The 20,147-nt window shown below is 40.9% G+C and overlaps 1 protein-coding gene and 1 long non-coding RNA gene across 4 annotated transcripts in view; one reads left to right on the top strand and one right to left on the bottom strand.

The window, feature by feature from the left end:
- The window catches only part of LOC308661986, an 87,960-nt gene that overhangs the window by 19,831 nt on the left and 47,982 nt on the right, over nt 1-20,147 (bottom strand). The window lies entirely within an intron of this gene.
- On the top strand, nt 1,588-19,857 carry ARHGDIA (Rho GDP dissociation inhibitor alpha). 3 transcript variants are annotated; one of them, XM_081319935.1, is made up of 6 exons: nt 1,588-1,702; nt 15,421-15,631; nt 16,549-16,632; nt 17,398-17,474; nt 17,607-17,670; nt 18,278-19,857. In XM_081319935.1, the coding sequence occupies exons 2-6, from the start codon at nt 15,442-15,444 to the stop codon at nt 18,475-18,477; spliced, it is 615 nt and encodes a 204-aa protein (XP_081176061.1). In that variant the 5' UTR covers nt 1,588-1,702; nt 15,421-15,441; the 3' UTR covers nt 18,478-19,857. The 3 variants fall into 3 exon arrangements, with proteins under 3 accessions (XP_081176061.1, XP_081176062.1, XP_081176063.1); XM_081319936.1 differs by having other exon boundaries at nt 1,609-1,691; XM_081319937.1 differs by lacking the exon at nt 1,588-1,702 and adding an exon at nt 13,010-13,242.

Genomic DNA, 20,147 nt, shown 5'->3' with positions numbered 1-20,147 from the left:
CAGACTTAAAACTTGGTAATTTACTATGGCATAATGTAAGAAGAAACTCCTTCAGTGTTATTGAACAGTTCTCAATAGCTAATGAAGTTATAGTTAAGCAACATCTGGAAACCCAAAAATTCCTTACTTTTGTAAAGAAACTTAATATGACAGTTTGTTCATTTTGAAATACTATTGGGATTTTTATGTTAGCCACTGTGTTTAATTTTATTTATAGATCTGCGGGTATTTTCCTAGGGCAGTGAAAAAGATATACTTCTTTGAAATTGGACATCATTATTTGGAAAAACTATGAAAAAGCAGCCCCAAATGAAGCGATTATAGAATATGTAACATGTAGAAATTGTGGAATGGTTAATGAGGAATATTGTGAAAAGTATAAAATCAACAATCGGAATGCAAATATAGTACTTTATGCTAGAATTTTTGCCACTTCTTTACCAAATGATGTTTGGCCAGCTATTGGTCATAATAAATTAAGGCAATCTCAGCGCTCAATTGCTATAGGTAGGAATTGCAGTATAACAAGAGATGGTTAGATAGTACCATCGACGCAATGAACATGAATTTGGACAAACTCCGGGAAACGGTGAAGGACGGGAGCCTGGCCTGCTATTTGTCCATGGAGTCGCAGAGTCGGAAATTATTTGGAAACAACACTATAGCACACAAACGCCATAACTTATCAAGATGGTTGGGAGGGTTTCAGGGTGATCTATCTGCCAGTCTTAGTTTAGTTGCTATTATTACAACTGGTCTTGTACAATGGTGTTTCGTAAAATTACAGCAATGAGCTAAAGCAAAACCGACCCAGGCGACCGCACAAGACGTCACTGTCTATACAGATTTACACAGTGATTCTTTGCGGCCCTCCCTCTTCTATAATCCTAATAAAATTCATAGGATTATAGCCTCAATGAATATTGGAGAACAAGTCGCTCTCCGGTTATATTGGGATTAAGCAAGACCGCTGTAGTCTTTGCTTAAATTTGGAAAGCAAAGCTGGAAGGGAACGGACTGCAGCTTCGGGTTAAATAATCAAGTGTACACACACGAACAGTAAAGGGTGTTTTGTTCAATCTGACGTACCGAAGCGAGAACCGTTAAATTAGGCAGCTGTCAAAAGAGTTATTCGTTTTGAAGTTCTTGGAAGAACTTCCCACTAATGCGAAACGTCCGGCATCAAAGTTGCAGTCAACTTATAGACCTCGCGACCTCGAGCTTTATTTGGGGACCTCCTGCTCTCTTCCCACACAATCGGAGCGCCTGATCCCTCTCGCTCCTCATCAGGAACCGAAAGTCCGCCAATACCACCCCAAGATGGCTACCGGGCGAGGTGAGAGCGATTCTTCCTCCTCCCCTACCCCACCCCGCCTTTCTCTACCCAAAAGCAGGCGTCACAAGGAGGCTCTAGCCGTAGCATACATTCTCTATGGTCTTTCCTCACGCGTTTGGTTTCCTTTCCCCGCCTTGGCTTAGGGAGCCAAGGGCGGGCTCATCGAAGGGAAGTGACGTTTCGGGAGGAAGGCGAAGAAGAGCTGCGGAAAGAAAGCCCACCGCTTGCTCTTGAAAGGAAGTGACGTTGGGTCAGTAACACGGAAGTGCGGAGGTGCGCGCGCGGGGTAGATCTGGGCGGTGGCGGGCGGCGTTTGTCACCGTGGGCGGCAGAGCACTAGGAGCGCGCAGAGGAGGCACGTGCTGGGTAGGCTGCATTTGCTTCGGTGGAGGGTTGGGCCGAGCCGGTGCCTGTTGTCCGGCGGGGGTTCCCTCCCTCGCTTCCCCAGCGGTGGTCCGTCGGCCTTCCCCGGTTGGCGCTTCCGCGGTTACCTCTTCCTGTTGGATTTTCCCTGCAGGAGATTCGCGTGCTGTCCGTAGGCTTGCGCTATAGGCGGTCCGTGTCTTCAGACGCCGTTGTCTGGTAGCTCTCGGTAGCCGTCCGAAAGATCCCTTGCTTTCACTTTGTAGAGCGCCGTGAATAGCTGAGTTTCCCCTCCGCCCGATGTGGACTTTGGATCTCTAACTTTTTTGGACCATTTTTCCCCCCAATTCATTCTCACTGCTGGGGTCGCTCATAGCTTCTCTCCTAGCATTTCGTGTGTTAGTTAAATGCTCAGTGTAGGTCACTATCAATGCTGAGGGAATATTCTACCCATTTTTATCTGCTCTTAAAAGTTATTTTCTCTGAAATCTGTTGGATAATCTCTATGGCTTTATTTGTGCAAATACTCACCCATGATTAATTGTGGTTCAGTTTTCCTGGTTTACACAAAACTGTCACATAAGTAGATGAATTAGAATTTCACAGCCTGCTGGCCTTAAATATAGTCAGTTGACTTGTAGTTCAGGTTATCATGGACACTATTTCTTTTATCTTACGGTAACCATAGGATACATAGCTCACTGTAAATGTAGTTAGAGTTTCATTACCTGAATCTACTACTGGTAGCCCTTGTTTAGCAACTATAATTGCAGCAACTTGGTTGTTAAGTGAAACAGTGGCTAAGTGAAACTGGCTGTGATTATTATCTTATTTCAGTTTTCCTTTGCCTTACAGACCTGTGAAGGTCCTAAATAAAAAAGTAACTTTGTGACCAATCCTTGCATCATTGTCACTAAATAAGGACTACCTGTAACATTGTACCACTGAACCCATATTGTACAGTGATCCTGCACTGTATTTTCCATCCCATCTAATAAGCATCACTGGAAATGATGGGGATTCTATTTACACATGTCTATGTATGTTGGGTTAAGAAAACTATTACATTAGTAGGACAAAAATGTTAATTTGACTATATTTAGGATGCGTGTGCATTTATATAATTTCTGTATTGCTACCTGCTACAATTATAAACTCAAAATAGACAACACATTTAGCTATCAAAGATTCAATATATATTGCTAGTTATAACTCTCTGGATTCATCTTTCACATTTGCTTTATTTTTGAACAGCTTCTGTAAAGCCTTCAGTAACTAGTATTATTTTGTTATGAAAAAATTGATGGTTTTTGAATGAAGTTTTCATAGTGCTTTTTGAAAGAAAATTGTCTGAAAATAAGATAGACTACATGGATTAAGCTTAGTTTGAACCAGCAGATAATATCTAAATATCAGGTTAAGAAAAGGGAACTTTGGCATGAACAGGATATCATAGCCCATATATTTTCATGTTTCTAGGTTTAAAATAAATGCATTTCAGAATGATTGCCAGTCAGACAAATAAATACCCTCTTTTAAAAAATAAAAGTATATGTGATGATTCATAATATTACAGAAACACTGGATATTTTGCTACTTTTACCTATTCTGTTTGTCATATGAAATAAACTTCTATTACCAGAAGTGGGGAAAATTAGAACTGGGTAATTATTAAATGGTTTTATTATGAAGGATAGTAATATTTTCCAGCTCTTTGGAAAAAGAGAATAAAAGGCTTATGGAAACTTAATGACCAATAAATTTTAACTATTAGTTTTATCTGGGCCCAGAACAGTAATAGTTATATTGCTGCCTGCTCAGTAACTATGTGGATCTTTTATTGAGCTTTTTATCTAGCATAATGAATAGATTTAGGTAATTTTGGCAAACGTAGAAGCCTACAGGCATCTATTATTATCGGCATACTATAGTTTATAGATTAAGGAGGAAGCTTTTCATAAAATTGTAATATTAGAATTCACTGTTACACAAGTTAAGACTGGAATATTATGCAAAACAAATGAACTAATAGTATGCTGTCCATCTATTATTCACGAAGTTTATCAAGCAATGTTTATTTAAAATTCACTAAAAAGAACAATAATAAATAGCTATTCTTCGTTTTACCATTATGACAACTAAATAAAAGTAATTATTGTCATATATTTCAGGGTTTTGGCATCTTTTGGCATCAGACTTAATGGCACAAATAAAAATCAAATCATTTTAAGGAACATGTGGTCTGTTCTGATTTCTGTGTAGAGCTAAGTTAGCAATTGGGTACTTTTACACATTGCCTACAATGATGGTGATAATTTGTTGTAAGATTTACCAGTAGCAGAGATGATGAATGTGGGTGAGATTTTCTCTTGACAAACTGCTTGTATACATTACTAACACATACACATTACTTTGACAACTTTTTAGGTTTAAAAATAAAACAAAACCCTTCCCTGAATAGGCCTGAATACAAAGCATCTGAAGGAGTGTTTTGTCTCATCATTGTGTGGCATTGTGGATGTAATGAGGATAAAAATGTTCTTCTAGGCACACAGCAACCATATCCATCCCTTCTCTGTTGATTTGGTACTCTTTGGGCAAGGCTGTTCATCCTGTGTTTATTTAAAGGAGCAGACATCTGCCCAGTCTTGATGTTGGTGAAACACTGCAGAGATAAATTTGATGGGGCAAAAGCTTGGTTCTTGACTTAACCATTCTTCCTTGAAAAAGAATGAAAATGTTGAAAAACCTCCTGATTAGAAAAAAATGCTAATGAAGAAATAGTGTTACTATTTTGTCAGGTTGTGGAAATACATTAGTGGCTGTTGGGTGTGATGTGAAGTGCAGCGCTTTCAGCCAATTTAGTGCAGGGGTCTTCAAACCCGGCCCTTTTATGACTCATGGACTTCAACTCCCAGAATTCTGGGAGTTGAAGTCCATGAGTCATAAAAGGGCCGGGTTTGAAGACCACTGGTTTAGTAGATTGCAGATACCGGTAATAGTGATTTAGATACTTTGAGAGAAAAGGATTGCACTGGTCCGATATAATAGATGGTATTGGCATTGACAACAGCCACTGTCCCAAAAGGTCATTTAGTCTACCGAATTGCCTGATTGTGATTTTCTTAATCTGCTAGTGTTGTGCCACCCTTCTGTAAAGATTCTTGTTTCCTTCCAGCATTCCATACTGCAAGCACACAACCCTTACTACTATTATTAATTTTATTTATATTGTATTATTTTTGTTGTTTGTATCATTACTTGATTTTGTATTTGTTTGATTTGCACATCTCATCTAAGCAACTCTTGAGTGGCTTATAACTTTTAGCCCAGTATTTTCTGTCTTTCTGATACTTGGAATTAGCAATGTAGTATTTCCAACCTAGCAGTTCGAAAGCACGTAAAAATGCAAGTAGAAAAATAGGGACCACTATGGTGGGAAGGTAACAGCGCTCCGTGCGCCTTTGGCGTCTAGTCATGCCAGCCACATGACCACGGAGATGTCCTCAGACAAGCGCTGGCTCTTCGGCTTTGAAATGGAGATGAGCACCGGCCCCTAGAGTCGGAAATGACTAGCACGCATGTGCGGGGGAACCTTTACCTTTACCTTTATTTCTAATAAAAGAGAAGATTCCTGAAACGACTTGTTTTTACTCTGGTCAATATTTGCTACAATGTTTCTGTTGGATAATGGAACCAGTTTGAGGTTACCAGTTGGGTAATGAAACATCTGCAAGAAAACAACCAAGCTGAGCACCAAGGATCCCCCTCATATTTCCAATTCATTGACTGAAACCCAAGTAAATTAATGGTTGAATGTTGAGAACCATTTGTGTAAAAAGCTTCTAGTTTCTCTGCTGCAGATTTTCCTGGCAGCAAAGCCCTCAGTTTTACATCACTGAATTTTTCCCTCTGAGGGTTATATAATCAGATTAAGTCAATTTCTGTTTTCTGAGAAAAGGTTTTTGAGAGTTTGCTACCATTTAGCTTCTCCTTTGTTTTAGAAGTCTCCAAAGAGTAGAAAATTTGTTTAAACAAGATTAATTAGGGCAGGGGTATCAAACTCACAATGTCACGTGACATGTCGCAACGTATCGTGACTTTTTTGCCATTGCTGGCAATGGGGTGGGCACGGTTTCGCTATGATGCATCTGGCCCTCAGGCCGGCAGTTTGACACCCTTGGATTAGGGCAAGCTATAAATAGAGTGCTCAGGTTTTCTCTATTGCCACAGTCCTCAAGGAGTGGATCCTGGGCATTGAGGACAAGAGTTAAAAGGACTGTATTTTACAATATCATTTTCCTCTATAAAAATATTTCCAATTAACAAGAGAAGCATTTATTGCTGCCCAGAATATAAAGAGATGCTCGTTTAAAATGGAGGAAAGTTCGTCTACGGGTCAACTTTCTTGTGTTTTGACTTCCTAATCTACATTTGGAGCCACCTTAAAACTTTAGATTCAGCTTCAGCTGTGAGATTCCATCGTCTACTTGGGGGTTATATCTTTAATAGCTATATTAATGTTGAAACAGCTCTTCATTTTTGGTTTTAAGGGTACACATTTCAAACTGGCTCCTCTAGCTATATTTAGGATTGTTGTTGTTAGCTGCGAAGTTGTGTCCGACCCATCGCGACCCTATGGATTCTCCTTCTTCACCCGCAACAAGAGGCTCTTTAGTTCTTCTTCACTTTCTGCCATTAGAGTGGTATCATCTGAATATCTTAGGTTGTTAATATTTCTCCCGGCAATCTTAATTCCAACTTTTGATTCATCTAGCCCTGCCTTTCTCATGATGTGCTCTGCATATAAGTTAAATAGGCAAGGCGACAGTATACAGCCTTGCCGGACTCCTTTCCCAATTTTGAACCAATCAGTGGTTCCGTGTCCAGTTCTCACTGTTGCTTCTTGGCCCGCATATAGGTTTCTCAAGAGACAAATAAGATGGTCTGGTACGCCCATCTCTTTAAGAACTTGCCACAGTTTGTTATGATCCACACAATCAAAGGCTTTAGCATAGTCAATGAAGCAAAAGTAGATGTTTTTCTGGAACTCTCTAGCTTTCTCCATGATCCAACGTATGTTGGCAATTTGATCTCTAGTTCCTCTGCCTCTTCGAAATCCTGCCTGTACTTCTGGTAGTTCTCGACCCACATACTGCTGGAGTCTAGCTTGCAGGATTTTAAGCATAACTTTACTAGCATGTGAAATGAATGCAATGGTGCGGTAGTTTGAACATTCTTTGGCACTGCCTTTCTTTGGAATTGGAATGTAAACTGATCTTTTCCAATCCTGTGGCCACTGTTGAGTTTTCCAAATTTGCTGGCAAATTGAGTGTAGCACTTTTACTGCATGTCTTTTAAGATTTTGAATAGCTCAGCTGGAATACTGTCACCTCCACTAGCTTTGTTGTTGCTCATTTTTTCTAAGGCCCACTTCACTTCACATTCTAGGATGTCTGGCTCGAGGTCAGTGACCACCTCATTGTGATTATCAGGGACGTTAAGCGTATTTTTGTATAGTTCTTCTGTGTAATTTTGCCACCTCTTCTTAATCTCTTCTGCCTCTGTTAGGTCCCTGCCATTTTGGTCCTTTATCATGCCCATTTTTGCATTAAACGTTCCCTTCATCTCTCCAATTTTCTTGAAAAGATCTCTGGTCCTCCCTATTCTATTGTTTTCTTCTATTTCTTTGCACTGTTCATTTAAGAAGGCATTCTTAGCTCTTCTAGCTATTCTCTGGAATTCTGCATTCAGTTGGGCGTATCTTTCTTTTTCTCCCTTGCCTTTCGCTTCCCTCCTTTCCTCAGCTATTTGCAAAGCTTCCTCAGACAGCCATTTTGCTTTCTTGCATTTCTTTTTCTTTGGGATGGTTTTACTTGCTACCTCTTGTACAATGTTGCAAACCTCTGTCCATAGTTCTTCAGTCACCCTGTCTATCAGATCTAATTCCTTAAATCTATTTGTCACCTCTACTGTATATTCAACAGGGATATGATTTAATTCATACCTGAGTGGCCTAGCGCTTTTCCCTACTTTCTTCAGTTTAAGCCTAAACTTTGCAATGAGAAGCTCATGGTCTGAGCCACAGTCAGCTCCTGGTCTTGTTTTTACTGACTGTATAGAGCTTCTCCATCTTTGGCTGCAGAGCATATAGTCAATCTGATTTCTGTGTTGACCGTCTGGTGATGTCCATGTGTAGAGCCGTCTCTTGGGTTGTTGGAAAAGAGTGTTTGCTATGACCATCATATTCTCTTGACAAAATTCTATCAGCCTGTGCCCTGCTTCATTTTGTACTCCAAGGCCAAACTTGCCTGTTATTCCGGTTATCTTTTGGCTTCCTACTTTAGCATTCCAATCCCCCATGATGATAAGGACATCATTTTTTGGTGTTAGTTCTATAAGGTGCTGTAGGGCTTCATAGAACCGGTCAATTTCATCCTCTTCAGCACCGGTGGTTGGGGCATAGACTTGGACTACGGTGATTTTGAATGGTTTGCCTTGGATTCGAACTGAGATCATTCTGTCATTTTGAGGATTGTATCCCAGTATTGCTTTGCCTACTCTTTTATTGACTATGAAGGCTACTCCATTTCTTCTGAGGGATTCTTGCCCGCAGTAGTATACCTGATGGTCATCTGAATTAAATTCACCCATTCCTGTCCATTTTAGTTCGCTGATACCTAAGATGTCGATGTTCAGTCTTGTCATCTGTTGTTTGACCACGTCCAGCTTTCCTTGATTCATAGATCTTACATTCCAGGTTCCTATGGAGAAAAAATCTTTACAGCATTGGACTTCCCTTTCACCACCAGATACATCCACAGCTGAGCGTCCTTTCGGCTTTGGCCCAGTCGTTTCATTCTTTCTGGCGCTACTAGTACTAGCCCTCTGCTCTTCCCCAGTAGCATATTGGACGCCTTCCAACCTGAGGGGCTCATCTTCCAGCGTCATATCGTTTTGCCTTTTGGTACTGTCCATGGGGTTTTCATGGCAAAGATACTGGAGTGGGTTGCCATTTCCTTCTCCAGTGGATCACGTTTTGTCAGAACTCTCTGCTATGACCTTTCCGTCTTGGGTGGCCCTGCACGGCATAGCTCATAGCTTCATTGAATTACGCAAGCCCCTTCGCCACGACAAGGCAGTAATCCATGAAGGGGATATTTAGGATAAGATGTTCCTAAAAAACGTGTTGGTCTATATTGGTATTTGAAGCATTCTTACTACCCCTAGAAGTTATCACAGTCATCCTTTTCTGACTCTTCTTCCTCTTCCGGTCCCCTCTCATATTCTAATACTTACCAATCAAGCCAAAAAAGAAACATAGTATTAGACAACTTGGTTGTGCTTTGGAGGATCTGAAACTACTGTATAGGCATTTAGCCATTCCATTGTTTTATCAAGGATTGCAAATTCAAGTTAACTGTGAAAGCTTTTCTCTTTAAAATATCTTGGTTTTTAATAAACATTATTTTTGGGAAGATTCTTTGTGCAATGTAATACCCCTTCTGCATTTGACTTATTTAAGATGATGCCCTCTTAAATAAGCCAACAAAGCTAAATAAATATCTCAGTTGGCATATTTACCAAGATTGTATCCATCTTGGTACACCTGTTGTGTTAATGCCAGCCAGATTTATTTTTTCCCCTTCCCTCAATTTTAAATTTGTTTTTTTTAATCTGGTTACTTGGCAGTAATTTTTTGGAAATTCAGAGATTCGCAAATCATATTGTATAATTTGTTGGCTTAATAAAAGTATAGCAATATATTTATGTAAAACGTCATTCTTTTTGCCAAATTCATTTTAGCTTAAAGTTCTCATATGCAAAAATCAGATGTATTAAGAATACTGTCATATATTGTTGTGATTTATACTTGCCATAGATACATACCTGCAAACTGGATATGCTCCATAAGGGTGCTGCTGCATGTGTCTATCATGATACTTTAGCCTTTTTCAGTGCTGCAGTACAGCAATTTCCCTTACTGAATAGATAACAATATTTGTCCGAAATGGTATAGGGTTTCCTGCCTGAGCAGGGGGTTGGACTAGATGACCTCCAAGGACCCTTCAAACATCAATAATAATAATAATAATAATAATAATAATAATAATAATAATAATAATAATAATAATAATAATAATAATAATAATAATAATAATAATAATAAAATCATCGCACAGTCAGCCAGATGTTCAGACTGGATTTGGCATTTTTGTCTACCTATCAAGTCCTTACCAAGGACCTGGGATAGGCAGATGTGGATGTTTGATGGTGGTATTATTATTATCATCATCATCATCATCATCATCATTATTATTATTATTATGGAATATCTACTGGGTTTTCCAATCTGAGGCTTTTTTCTGTGTAAACACCCTACTTTGTTTGATTTTAGGGCTTCTTAAAAGCCTTGAACCATGGGATATAACTTCTTTCAGTTCTTTTCTCTTGCCATAATATCTACTTTGTACTCAATCAGAATCGAGCTGGAAGGGACCTTGGAGGTCTTCTAGTCCAGCCCCCTGCTCAAGCAGGAGACCCTATATCATTTCAGACAAGTGGCTGTCCAGTCTCTTCTTAAAAACCTTGAATGATGAAGCATCCACAATGCCTGGAGGCAAGCTGTTCCACTGGTTAATTGTCCTCACTGGTAGGAAGTTTCTCCTTAATTCCAGGTTGCTTCTCTTCTTGATTAGTTTCCATCCATAGTTTCTTGTCTTGCCTTCTGGTGCTTTGGAAAATAAGTTGATCCTCTCTTCTTTATGGCAGCCCCTCAAATACTGAAATACTGCTATCATGTCTCCCCTAGTCCTTTATTCTAGACCAAGGGTCCCCAACCCCCAGTCCGTGGACCAGTACTGGGCTGGGGCATGCCAGCAACCGGGCCGCACAAACAAGCAAAGCCCCATCCATGGGATGCAGGAAACACTCAAAACCACGGCCCCTCCGATCCGCAGAAAAACCTCTCTCCACGTAATCAGTCCCTGGTGCCCCAAAAGGTTGGGGGCCTCTGCTCTAGACTGTCCATTTCCAAATCCTGCAATCGTTCTTCATATGTTTTAGTCTCCAGGCCTTTAATCTTATTTTCACTTTTTCCAAAGTCTCTACATCTTTTTTGTAATGTGGTGAGCAAAACTGGATCACTATTTTACTACTTTAAAGATATTGGGACTTCAATTTTGCAAAAGTTGGCAGCTTTATTCTCTATTTACTTTTTCTAATTTTAAAGAGATGAAAAGTTAAAGTAATCGTGGAGTACTTTCCTAGCTGTTCCTTAGTACCTCTCTCCTTGTGAGTTTTCTGGGCAGGGCATCCGAGAATGTAATTTAAATGAATCTGGAGGTATTTGGCTACACCTGGAAATTACAGATAAAAGGCTTTTGTTCCTTGTAGGCATTTTTATTCCACTGAGCCTAGCAAACTGTTAGGAGGGGGAGGAGGAGGAAGTTCAGATGTTCTGGCAAACTACAGCCTTCCTCTGTTAAGGTGGGCGTGGTATCTATGATCTGATGGTCCAAGAGGCAGTACCTGACCCCTGGAGTCACAGTGCCTCGCTTTATGGATTGTGCACAGATCCCTGGGCCTCTTTGCTTATTCCTGACACTATTAAGGCAATATTGGTTCCTGCAAACAAACATCCATATGTTTCTAGAAGAAAAGCAGCTGTAAATCCCTCTAGGATAGTTCTTTTTCCTGTGTTGAGGAGTCAGGCTCTGCCTGGGAAGCTTGGCCATCAAAACAGCTTGTTGCATTTCAGCAGTCTTTAGAGGATTAGCTTTTGGGCCTAAGGAATGTCAGAAGAAAACATTCTGATTTTCTGACAGTGCTGCTAGGAAGCCATTGCCTATTTATAAATAGTTCCTCTTACACTTACTATTTTGACCCTTACTGCGTGCGGCTCGTGTTTTGACATACTAAGCTCCTAGGATGTCTTACAAGTTGTAAGATTTTCATCCTGAAGTGATTTTTTTTAAAGCATAATTCGCATATGGATCCCAGGATGGGGCTCAGAGATAGGTGATTACTCTCTGTGTGTGTGTGTATCATACGTAAATATATGAAATTTTCACAATGCCGTGGGTCTTCAAAAATCCTTGATAGCTTTTAGAAAGGTTGGTGGAGAAAGAGCATTGGTGAATTTTGCAGCACAAACTTGAGTATCAAAGCACAATATATTTGGAGTAAGAACTACATTATCTTTTGGCCAGCTTAGGCTTCCTTTCCCCTTGACTGAGTTGAAAATGGAACAGGAACTGGAAGGCTTCAGCCTAGCTTAGACGGGAAAGCAGCTGAGTTGTGCCACTTGTAGCAAGTCTTCAGTAATGTTAAAGGCATGTGGACCCACCCTTGGGATAGGAGCCAACTTCCTGACTTGAAGGGAGGGTGTGCTGCTTGCAGTGATGTAATGGTCAGCTACATCGTTTTATACCCATCGTCTTGAAAGCCGTCCGCTCTGCTTAGCAATGCTACCGTCTTTCTGGAGCTTTTCTTCAGGGTGCCCTGCACACTGGCGAAGGCTTGAGAAGATGGAGCAGCTGAGGATTTTGAGTAGCCTTTCGGATAGCAGAGGTGCTTCCTTGATACCGTGTCAAACTTTCCGTCTCCAAAACCATAGATTCTGTAGTTCTTCATTTAGTCTTTCCCGTTGCTGCTCCAAAGACGGAAGATACCGCTCATAGCACAGTCTTTACAGGATACAGTGCTCTAAGTCTAAGATAAATGGGGTTTCCTTGGCTTGGATACAAAAAACATTCAAGAGTAGAATATACTGTATCCGGTTTTCCTTGGAATGGACATATACTTTGGCTGAAATGATTAATCGAAGGAAGTGGTTTTAAATCTACCGGCTTTCTTTCCCCACAGGAAAGAAGCTGTTCCTTTCCATTGTCTGAGAAACCCCTTCTTTTGTTTATTTTCCTCATTCTCTGTCCTCCTCCTGTAAATGAAAGGTGAGAGGGCCTAACGTATCCCAGCGTTTTTGCTTAACATAAAATTGTAGTGGTATATTATGCATGCCTGATGCTCATAGAGGGTGACCAGCGTATGGTTTGCACATAACTAATCCTGTCAGAGAACACGAAGAAGAATAAATGGCTGAAATAATCTTGAAAGATGTATTTGTGAAAAACTGGGACCTAGGTGCCCTCTTTAAAAAGCCAGGTGTAAAAGATGTGGAGATGGTTGGTTGCCATATTGTACGTAGGCATATGTGATGAGAGAGTGGGGTACTGCTCTCAAGGCCCCATTTTGGCTTCTGTGTCACTTGCCTGTCTGTTCTACTTTCAGGAAGCTCAACTGCTCTTTGGTGGAAACTACAGATTTGTTCCCTGTGGCTAATTGCATTTTCCCATTTATAGATGACGCAGTGCTTCATATTTGAGTACACATATTTCTTCTTTTCACTAAAAAAAAAATGGTTCCGTGCTGTGTTCAGGAGTGGCATTTGCTATTTCTGTTCTAAAGAAGTATTTAAACAAGCAGTTCAATTTACTGACTGAGTCCATAATGCGGTGCATTTCTATCTCGGACTCTACCCGAAGGTAAATTGTTACATTTGCCACATTTGAGAACTGTTGAATTGTACATCCAAGTATAACACGTGCAATTGCTGCCTTTTCCTATGAGCTTCCTGTGTTAAGCCAATTCGGGCGAAACACTGATTCGTGATTAGTCTGCTATAGATGTTCCCAGGACATCAGAGCTTTACATACAGAAGAACATCTATGGACTGTAGCTGTAATAAAGTACCTGTTTTGAAGGCCTAGATTCAGCCTTCAGCACCTCTAGTTTATCACCTGAAACCTTAGAGAGCTGGTCTTCCCCAGTTTGCAGCTGCATTCCTGAGGATGTATCCTTTGGCCTTGTTCCCATAGTTTTCATACTTTTCAACATGACCATTTTGGGCTGGGAATTGTAATATTTTGAAATAAATGCATCGGTAGACTGAGTTGATAGTTTACTATCCCTGCTCCTATGAATACAGGAATGGAGCCCTTCCGATGCCTGGAAAAAAACCCTCTTTTACTGCTTTTTTAAAATGTAAGTTGGCTGTATCCCGCATAGGCCCCCTAAGCTCTCTTGAAAGATTAAAAAAAGTGGATACTGTAACTACAGTTTTGTGCTAGGTTGGAAGCATGTCTGCCTGCTTGGGGAAGAATAGGATTGAAATAAGTAGAGATGATAAAGAACATTTTGGGGAGAATGATAATGAAATGTACCTTCACTAGTTTTGGTATTTGGTATTTAGGGACTTCCATATATGCTCTGGCAGCCATATTGTGAACAGACAAGTTCCTCATGACAGCCATTTTGTGGAATCGCACACAACTAGCTCTCAAAATTTTACCTTTGCTCCTAAGAGCAGAGAAGTTGCTTCCCCCTAGTTTAAGAGAATTGTTTTAGCATCCCTTCATTACTTTCTCTTTGTAAAGTTCTGGGGCAAAGCAACTTGTGGGTCCACTCTGCCTCATCCTCCTGTCTTTACTGTGCGATGCAAATAAGTGTGTACTTTAGGAGCAGCAGGTTCACATCTAGGCAGTTCAGTGCATCACAGATGTAAATTACTCTGACCGGGTTCCAGTATCTGCTAAGTGTTGGATGACATAACTTTTTTTTTCTGATCTTTGCATGCTTGTCAGATGGAGTCTGAGAAAGATGCAAAAGGAAGTAGTGAAAGCTCTTCTTGCAGCTTTATGCAGTTAACAGGAGACTTGAGAATGTGTGAAATAACTCCCTCAGATTATAAGCATTATCTATGGTTACTTTTGCCACCTGCTTTGTTGCTTTTTATTAATTGTTTAGAAAGTTCTTGGAAATTTATTTACTGCTCCTTCCCACAAATGAAAGAGCTATTTAAGCTGGTCTTGGCAATCTGCAATTGACTTCATTTGACATCTCCATCTCCCCCCACCACCAAAGGCAGCTGCTGACTCTGCAGTTTTGTGGGGTGATCAACTTATATGGGGTACTACTTGCCAGCAATAAACTAATGTATTTCATTGGAGGCTAGAAGACAGCAGTGGACATTGTGTCATGGTTCCGACAGATGAAACCCTTCAAAAGAACTTCGAGGCATTGTTTTCCTTAAAGAATCTTTTATTTAGGAAACAAAGTATTGGCACTACATAGTCGAAACCAAAAACTAAATTCCCCTCCCCTGGATACAAAGTAACAAAGCACAATTCCCTTCTCCAATAAACAGTCATAAATCACATTCCCCAATTAGCTTGAAGCACGGGAGATCTCCAGCCGGCCAAAACTCTTATCAACTCTGGGCCCAATGACCTTGGGTTCCCACGGCTGAGTTGTTATTATGACTAGCTGGACTCTCATCCACATTCCGCCTCCCAGCATCAACTAACTCTAAAAGCAATAGAGAAAAATGGCTGCATTTCCATCTGTTGTCAAAGCAACAACATCTGATGTTAGCAGCGTTGACACATTGCTTAATTGGGCTTCCCTTGAAGGGCAGAATCTATATCCTACATGAAAATCTTACTGATGGAGGGCACAGTGCAAATGCTATGCTCTCTGTCTGTTGAAGGCAGTGCTTTGGGTAGGAATCTACTGTTTTCTGCTTCTCAAAGAGGAATCTGAACCTTGTCTATCAGTGTGGCCAGTTTTTTAAACTTTTAAGCCAATATTTTTCCAGATGAGAAGCAGACAAAACTGTTGCAGTCCCCAAGGTACTAATGAATGTCCTTGTGTACCTCCCTCAGACATAGGACATCGTTGCAGAGATGGCTGAGCAAGAGCCCACCCCTGAGCAGCTGGCCCAGATTGCAGCTGAAAATGAGGAGGATGAGCACTCCGTCAACTACAAGCCCCCGGCCCAAAAGAGCATCCAGGAAATCCAGGAACTGGACAAAGATGATGAAAGTCTACGCAAGTATAAGGAAGCCCTACTGGGAAATGTTGCCATTACTGCTGGTGAGTTCCTGAGAAACACATTCTTTCATTGAGGAGTGTGTGGGAGCATTAAAAGGGACAACTTTGGACACCTCTCTTAGCCTCAGAAACCAGAATGTTCCATCATCTGGCCTATGCCAAGTATTGGATAGTTTTATGTTCCTATCTTTGGGTTCATATACTACTCTTAGCTGCAATATGGTGTGTAGCTCATCAAATTATGTCAACCTAGCATATAATTTATATATGCCGTGGTGAGCTCACAATTTGAGGTTGTAGAATAAACCACAATCGAGGAAATTTTGGCTTGCCATAGTGGCTTCAAACTTGTGGGCTGCATGAAGCCCTCATTTTATATGATCTTGCAACAATACTTAGAAGAAAGAGTTAACCCTGCGGGTCAAGTCTTTTCTGTTGGCTGAGAGAGCCTTGTCAATTTCAGAAAGTGTAGCAAGTGGAGGTCACTTATGACTCCGGGAAGGTTTCAGAGTGCCTGGCTAAGATCAGCCATCTGCTTTCCTACTGTGGGCTTGTCACTCTGCTGCAGTATGAAACCAGTGAGGCATTTTCTGTCGCTCTGCTCTTTGTGCAAGCTGGCACCCTTGTTTTCCCATCATTCTTATCTCCGTCTCTTTCATATGCTTTGCCAGATGACTGGAAAAGTTCCGAAAGGCTGGCATTCACCAGTTACATTGCAAATCCTAAAACCAGCAATGTCAGGTTAAGAAAAAACAACAACACATAACTAATACATTTTCAAACATCTGGCGAGTATCAGATTGGGGGAGATTTGTATAAGTGTTTGTAGTTGTAGTGCTGAGGACTAGAAAGCTCTTAAAAGAAGACCAAAGTTTCTAGGCATACACTTCCGTTACACTGCAGGAATGGCAGACAAGTTTTGATGTTTTATCTGAGATATATTTTCTCTTCTATTGCAGACCCTTCTAGTCCGAATGTGGTGGTAACAAAACTGACTTTGATTTGTCCAACTGCTCCTGGCCCCTTGGAGTTGGATCTGACAGGTAAAGTGGGTTGGATCAAAAAATAGGATAAACACTTGGGGCATCTTAAAGACAAATACATGTATTATATACAGGTTTCTGGATAACTTTAGTAGATGCATAAAACAAACTTTAGTCCATGAAGTCTGATTTATCAATAAATTGGTAAATCATGAGGATGCCCCAAGGTGCTTAACCTGTTGCAGCAACACACCCCCCCCCCCCCAAATAATGGTGGCTATTCTTCTGGAAGTCACATTTTATCTATTCTGTAAAGCTTAAGCAAAGGCCTTAGCTTAGTCCCACCAGATGGACCTTCCGTAGCAGAGGGGACCTGTACTACTTTCTGCCTCCCTGCTTTAATTGGGAAAAATCAGTCCTTGAGATAACCTGGTTTCAAGCCATGTAGGGCTTTGAAGGTGAGAACCAGCATCTTGGATTGGACCGGGAAGCAAATCGGCAGCCAATGCAGTTCCCACAGGAGCAGAAGGGACTAATAGGATGCTGTCTTACTTTCCAGTGCCAGCTTTGCGGGAACAAAAAGTGCTGTTGCAAATAAGTATAACACAGGCAAATATTTTGCTTTGTTGCAATGTAAGCTTTCTATTTAGTGTCCTGTCTGGTTCATATTGGTGCCCATGAACAGTGTGTTCCTGACTTAAAGGTTCACTTCCATGGCGACTACAACCAGGCTTTTAAGCTCATATTGCACATACAAGTGACTGCACAGGTTGCTTGTCAGATTTGGATCTTCTGGGAGAAATAATTCCTATTTCCTCCTTTCAGGTGATTTGGAGAGTTTCAAGAAGCAGGCATTTGTTCTGAAGGAAGGTGTAGAGTACCGGATAAAAATCTCTTTTCGGGTAAGATCTCGTTTTGAATTATTGTAGTGCCTGTCAGAATGGTCAGTCTGTGAATAATTCAGCATATATTTTTGAGGGAAGGCATTTGGCTAAAAAGCGTGTATTGATTTTATATATTCTTGCTCATTATAGGTAACGAAAGAGATTGTTTCAGGGCTCAAGTACATTCAGCACACATCCAGGAAAGGAGTAAAAAGTAAGTGTCCATTCTGTTGTTTTTGCTGTACTTGGAGAGAAGTAGCTTTGTGTTTTCCCCAAAATAGTGTCTAGCCTACGTTGAAAAGAGCTGCAAAGTAGAGTTGAAACTTGGTACCTGCCTAATGGAGAGGAAATTAATTCATATTTGAATGGCGGCCAAAAACATGTGGAATAGAAAAAGAACTCATAGCCCTCAACTACTCCTGGGTGGCTTTTGGTTTTTCTTCAATTGATCCTTCAATTAAAGATGCATTGACACCTTTACCTTTTCTTCAATGTGAAGATCCATTGATATTTGCTATTCTCTCTCAGCTGAATTTGCTTCACCCAATTAGAAGAAGACAAAGGAATTGTCACTGTAAAAGGAAGGAAAGCATGGGCCATAGCCAAAAATGGGTATTAGATTTCAGAATAAAGCTGGATTTGCAAGAAATCGGGACGCTTGAGCACGTACAAAATAAAGCTCAATTCTGCTGCTGTTCTTATTATAGGTAGCATGGATTCATTTATAACCCAGCTGTCAGTTGCATTTTGACCTCCTGTCTACAGCTCACACTGCATACCTTCCAATGACTCGTGCCTTACAGCTGTTTTTCTCTTTCCAGTTGACAAGACTGACTATATGGTTGGAAGCTATGGGCCACGGGCTGAGGAATATGAGTTTTTAACCCCCCTAGAGGAAGCCCCTAAGGGCATGCTGGCCCGGGGCACTTACAACATCCGATCTAAATTTACAGATGATGATAAGACGGACCACCTTTCCTGGGAGTGGAACCTGACTATCAAGAAGGAATGGAAAGATTAGCCCTTTCAATGCCAAGTCTCAAGAGTTGTTCAGACAGTGGCTACAGTAGAAACCCCTCCCTGTACCAAAGTGCTGGCATTGGACAACCTTCCCTTCCCAATTTTAGCTCACCAGGAAGACCTTTTGGCTCAATGCCTTGTATGTATTTCCTCCCAAGAATCAGTAACCATGACCAAACCTGCCTTGTGCCTCCCAAGTGTAGAGGCAGAAGTGCTTCTTATCTCTCTCTGGCCTTGAGTAAGAGGTCTGCTGCTGTCCCATTTCAATACATTTCAGGCAGGTGGCAAAGGGGAAGCAAGCAACATTTCTGTCTGTAGGGGAAAGGATTGGGAGACACACACCCCTTGCCGTCTCCGAGCAAGGGGCGAGGTGCCGAGGAGTCATCATCATTCCATGCAGGTTGGAAACAGTTGGGGTGGCAGGCACTTGCCAGGCTTAGTCATGTTCACGGCCTACATTTTCTCTTTGGGGGATGTGGGTTGCCTTTCCATTTGTGATATGTTTCCTGTAACCATGATGCCTTAATGTTTGTAACATAACATGCATCCTCCAGGGAGGGGCCCAAACTTCTTACCCTTTTTTTTGTATGTTTCCTGGTCCCATTCATGTATCCCCCTCCTCCCAGTTTGCATCTTCTAGGCAGATAAACCTCCTCCTGAAATGAGGACTTGCAAGAGCTTAAAGATGGCTCAGAATAATATCCTTCTAGGCTCCCTGTGCCCAGAGAAGCCCATGCATCTGATTTAGGGAGAGGTGACCTGTTGGTAGGTATAGACGTTACTAGTACCGTTGCCATTTCTCTGTTCTGTCACTCCAAATGGGTGCAGAGCACTAAAGTCCCAGGGTAATTTCCGGTTTTTAGGGCATTTTCCTAGCTGAGCTGCTCCTCACCTGATCTGAAGAAAGAGCTTGTTATGGACAAATATTCAAGAGCAGAGAATGCCTTATGTGTCTGGTCTGCCTTTGAAATCATGTGCCTGGCCTGTCAGTATTTATTATTGCCTTGATTAGATTATTTTTCTTCATGGCGCCCAAACAGTCCAACTGTCCCCAGCAAAATCCCATTAATCTGGCAGTCAGAACTAGAAAGTCTGCAGAGCGTCTCCTCTGCTTGTCAGGTGGGCATGTTCCAGCTTGACCACCTTGTCGCTCAGCTGGCTATTGTGAGTTCCAAAGTTATACTAGAACTGGGACCAAGTGTGTGTGTGTGTGTGTGTGAGTGTGGTTCCTTCACTGCTCGCTCTGCCCCAATTCCTTCCCCTAAGCCTTCCTTAGAGAAGATTTTTGTTAAATTGATTTATCTATATATCTTATATCTGGATTAACAGATTTGAAATCATTGGCTTCCCCTTTTCTGACTGTAAAATAAAATCATGAAACTGATGGGTGTTTTGCTGTGTCCTTTTTCGATTCCTTGCAATCCTGCTATGAAATAAGAGGGCTTATGAATTTATTTTAAAATATTTAGAGAATAAATGATTACATAGAAGAAAGAAGAAAATGAGAAAAGACAGTGGATGGGAAGTAGAAAAATCAGCAGTTAAACTATATTTTTACAGTTGATTTAAAATTTATTATTTCATTAATTAAATATATAAAAGTAAACTTACATCATCTTGAGAAACAATTGCAAATCACTACAAACCCTAACATTTGTACAGATATCACCA

The sequence above is a fragment of the Vipera berus genome (assembly GCF_964194415.1).
Source record: "Vipera berus genome assembly, chromosome: 2".
In the NCBI taxonomy this organism is placed as follows: domain Eukaryota; kingdom Metazoa; phylum Chordata; class Lepidosauria; order Squamata; family Viperidae; genus Vipera; species Vipera berus.
Note: the sequence above shows the minus strand (reverse complement) of the source record. Positions and strands in the feature narration are given on the sequence as shown.

What these genes read in the sequence shown, in the direction of transcription:
- ARHGDIA (XM_081319935.1), top strand. Translation starts at nt 15,442, where the DNA reads ATGGCTGAGCAAGAGCCCACCCCTGAGCAGCTGGCCCAGATTGCAGCT. An exon ending in CTTGGAGTTGGATCTGACAG is followed by an intron (nt 16,633 to 17,397) that starts GTAAAGTGGGTT and finishes TCCTCCTTTCAG; the next exon opens with GTGATTTGGAGAGTTTCAAG. An exon ending in GGATAAAAATCTCTTTTCGG is followed by an intron (nt 17,475 to 17,606) that starts GTAAGATCTCGT and finishes TGCTCATTATAG; the next exon opens with GTAACGAAAGAGATTGTTTC.